The sequence below is a fragment of the Salvelinus alpinus genome, chromosome 2 (assembly GCF_045679555.1).
Source record: "Salvelinus alpinus chromosome 2, SLU_Salpinus.1, whole genome shotgun sequence".
Classification (NCBI taxonomy): domain Eukaryota; kingdom Metazoa; phylum Chordata; class Actinopteri; order Salmoniformes; family Salmonidae; genus Salvelinus; species Salvelinus alpinus.
Window position 1 is genome coordinate 35922443 of NC_092087.1, and position 1363 is coordinate 35923805.

A 1363-nucleotide genomic window follows, 5' to 3' on the forward strand; every position below is an offset into this window, starting at 1 on the left:
TACACTTTCATTGTAAATCCGAACTTTTGGAAAACTATCCAACTAACTTCCGTGAATCCGTAGTACAGCAAGCGCCAACGACTGACCACCACAGACAATCTGTCGAATAGAGATTCGGAGGTACTGTGTGTATATATAGGCTAGACGCCAGTTAAGGCTGATGTGTTGTTATAGTATGGTGATAACGATGCAGTCGACCCGCGGACCTGTGTCGCCGAAGTGACTGCGAAGAGCCCGCCTTAAACATTCCGCCAGCATCCCAGAAGTCAATTGCTGATAGGTAACGGTGCAGTTACATTATTTGTGTCGGTTGAGGGCAGTTGTGAGTCTTCTAAAAGCTTCAGCAGTATCAGTACCTCCTGAAAAAAACAGAATTAATATTCCCTTTAGAACCCATAGTGGCCCTCTACGGGGTTTCTTTAATTTACTACAGCGGGTGTGAACGACCTTGTTTTTCTAACAATAATATGTGTCAGTTTCGCAAAGTGAACTTGCTAACAATCTGGTATCGTATTCGCGTGGCTGTTGTCATCAACCAGAAACCGGAAACAGGGTATGCTGTCATTTGACTTTTCACCGTTTTTTAAACTTCATTACAGAAAATGACAGCGCCGAAGCGGACATGACTTTTCACTGTGAAAGACTGTATCTACAGTACCAGTCAAAAGTTTGGACACACCTACTCATTCAAGGGTTTTCTTTATCCCTTTTTTAAAATCATTTTCTACATTGGAGAATAATAGTGAAGACATCTAAACTATGAAATAACACATATGGAATCATGTAGTAACCAAAAAAGTGTTAAACAAATCAAAATATATTTTAGATTCTTCAAAGTAGCCACCCTTTGCCTTGAAGACAGCTTTGCACACTCTTGGCATTCTCTCAACCAGCTTCATGAGGTAGTCACCTGGAATGCATTTAAATTAACAGGTGTGCCTTGCTAAAAGTTAATTGGTGGAATTTATTTATTTCTGAATGCATTTGAGCCAATCAGTTGTGTTGTGACAAGGTATACAGAATATAGCCCTATTTGGTAAAATAGCAAATCCATATTATGGCAAGACCAGCTCAAATAAGCAAAGAGAAACAACAGTCCATCATTACTTTAAGACATGAAGGTAAGTCAATCCGGAAAATTTCAAGAACTTTTAAAGTTTCTTCAAGTGTAGTCGCAAAAACCATCAAGCGCAATGATGAAACTGGCTCTCATGAGGACCAAATAAATACTTCACAGCGTTCAAGTAACAGACACATCTCAACATTAACTGTTCAGAGGAGACTGCGTGAATCAGGCCTTCGTGGTCGAATTGCTGCAAAGAAACCACTATTAAAGGACACCAAAAAGAAGAAGAGACTTGCT

The 1363-nt window shown here is 39.8% G+C and overlaps 1 protein-coding gene across 1 annotated transcript in view; it reads right to left on the reverse strand.

The window, feature by feature from the left end:
- LOC139559868 (peptidyl-prolyl cis-trans isomerase FKBP11-like) overlaps positions 1-253 on the reverse strand; it is a 31351-nt gene extending 31098 nt beyond the window's left edge. The window contains exon 1 of the mRNA XM_071376294.1: positions 5-253. Coding sequence (XP_071232395.1) covers positions 5-11 — 7 coding nt within the window. The 5' untranslated portion in view covers positions 12-253. The remainder of the gene's footprint in view (positions 1-4) is intronic.
- Positions 254-1363: the final 1110 nt, after the last annotated feature.